This window comes from Amphimedon queenslandica, unplaced genomic scaffold (genome assembly GCF_000090795.2).
Source record: "Amphimedon queenslandica unplaced genomic scaffold, v1.1 AMPQUscaffold_13409, whole genome shotgun sequence".
Lineage (NCBI taxonomy): Eukaryota > Metazoa > Porifera > Demospongiae > Haplosclerida > Niphatidae > Amphimedon > Amphimedon queenslandica.
The window spans coordinates 40531-42067 of NW_003546355.1; the positions used below are offsets into that span (position 1 = coordinate 40531).

General features: G+C 36.4%; 1 protein-coding gene across 1 annotated transcript in view; it reads right to left on the reverse strand.

The window, feature by feature from the left end:
* Positions 1–122: 122 nt before the first annotated feature.
* LOC109581956 (uncharacterized) overlaps positions 123–1537 on the reverse strand; it is a 4694-nt gene continuing 3279 nt past the window's right edge. The window contains exons 4-7 of the mRNA XM_019996469.1: positions 1361–1529; positions 867–931; positions 660–820; positions 123–527 (exon numbers count right to left, since the gene is read on the reverse strand). Coding sequence (XP_019852028.1) covers positions 138–527; positions 660–820; positions 867–931; positions 1361–1529 — 785 coding nt within the window. The 3' untranslated portion in view covers positions 123–137. The remainder of the gene's footprint in view (positions 528–659; positions 821–866; positions 932–1360; positions 1530–1537) is intronic.

Sequence of the window (1537 nt, forward strand, 5' to 3'; positions counted from 1 at the left end):
GGCTGCTTGTTATACAATTTATCTACTATTTATTTCAGCCATGATAGTAAAAATATAGCTACATGAATATCATAAATCATTCTAAAAGTATAGTCAAATCATGCCACTTTGCTTAGAAGTATGGTGCTATAATTATCTTATGGAAAGCTTTGTGTGTAAGCTACTATAAAAATACAGCAAAAGTTCAAGGTTACAATCATTAGTGCATTTATTGGCAAATACATACCCATTGCATAAGCCAAAGTTTCTGCAGCTTTCATAGCCAGTAAGTGGAAACTACCACTGTATGTGTCATAAGGATAAGCAGCCAAGTTCACTATATCATATGTGTCCACCAGATGGAGAGGAATGCCCTCAGCAGTGCTGACAGACATGTGCCACTGTGCAGCTTTCTTTGAGGCATTATACAAGTCCCTAACAACCTGTTGTGAGTACGGGTCATCATGCCAGGTGAGGAGCTCCAGCAGATATACAATGAACATGGAGGATACATCACACATGGCTCGACCACAACCAGAATCAACTCTCTATTATGAGGAAAAATTAATAATTGATCATAAATACATACATAGTTGAAATAGATTTTTTAAATGCCCATAATCTCATTAGCAATTAATATTGTAATGCAAAACTGCATTCTCTTTATAATTAATCCTCACTGGTGATTTGTCAGTCATTGTCATACATCCACAACGTAGCTGCTCTTGAATCATGCCATTTGACTCTTGATACTTTGCCCAGGCATACAATTTGCTGATGGTGCTGTTTGGAAAGATAGAGATGTAGGGAATATGACGTTCTCCATCATTGTGGACAGAATCTGAATGCATAGCAACATCAGATATTCAACGATCAGTCATATTTACCTATATTGACACAGTCATATGCTTCCCACTGCCTCCATCTACCATCATTTAACCAAAAGGCAGACCTGCATGTGTATATATATATTCATGTATATGTGACCATAATTGACAAAAGGGCCCTTATGGCGGATTTTAAAATTGATAGTTATAATGAAAAATATCAACCTGTGAGTGCTTTGTTAAACAATCATTGTTTCTAAAAGTTTCATGGTAACTTTTTGCATCCTGTGGAGTAATTTTATGATAACTGGGGCTCAGGAAGTTGGATTTCTTAGGCTAGAAAGACAAATTTCACTACCCGCCATAAGGTACCTTTTGTCAATTATGGTCACATATATATTAAATTATGTAAAAATTAAAGCTGGATCTAGAATATGACACTAGCTGCATCAGAATTGGTGGGGTTTTTGACCTTTTCTAAATCCCAATGTTTATAAGACATTGGGTCAGTAACTAACTGTATACATGTATATTAGTATACGATTTTGGCTCACCTCACATGAGAGAGACTGTTGATGAGCATGTCTTGGAGTGTTATGGGTAAAGATGATTTCATAAATGGAGTATGGAGGTTGGCTATATCTGATACTGTAGTGCTAAGGTCACTGCCTAGCTTCTGAGCTACATCTACTGAATCCTTGAATAGATTGGTATAGAAATTACCTGCATGA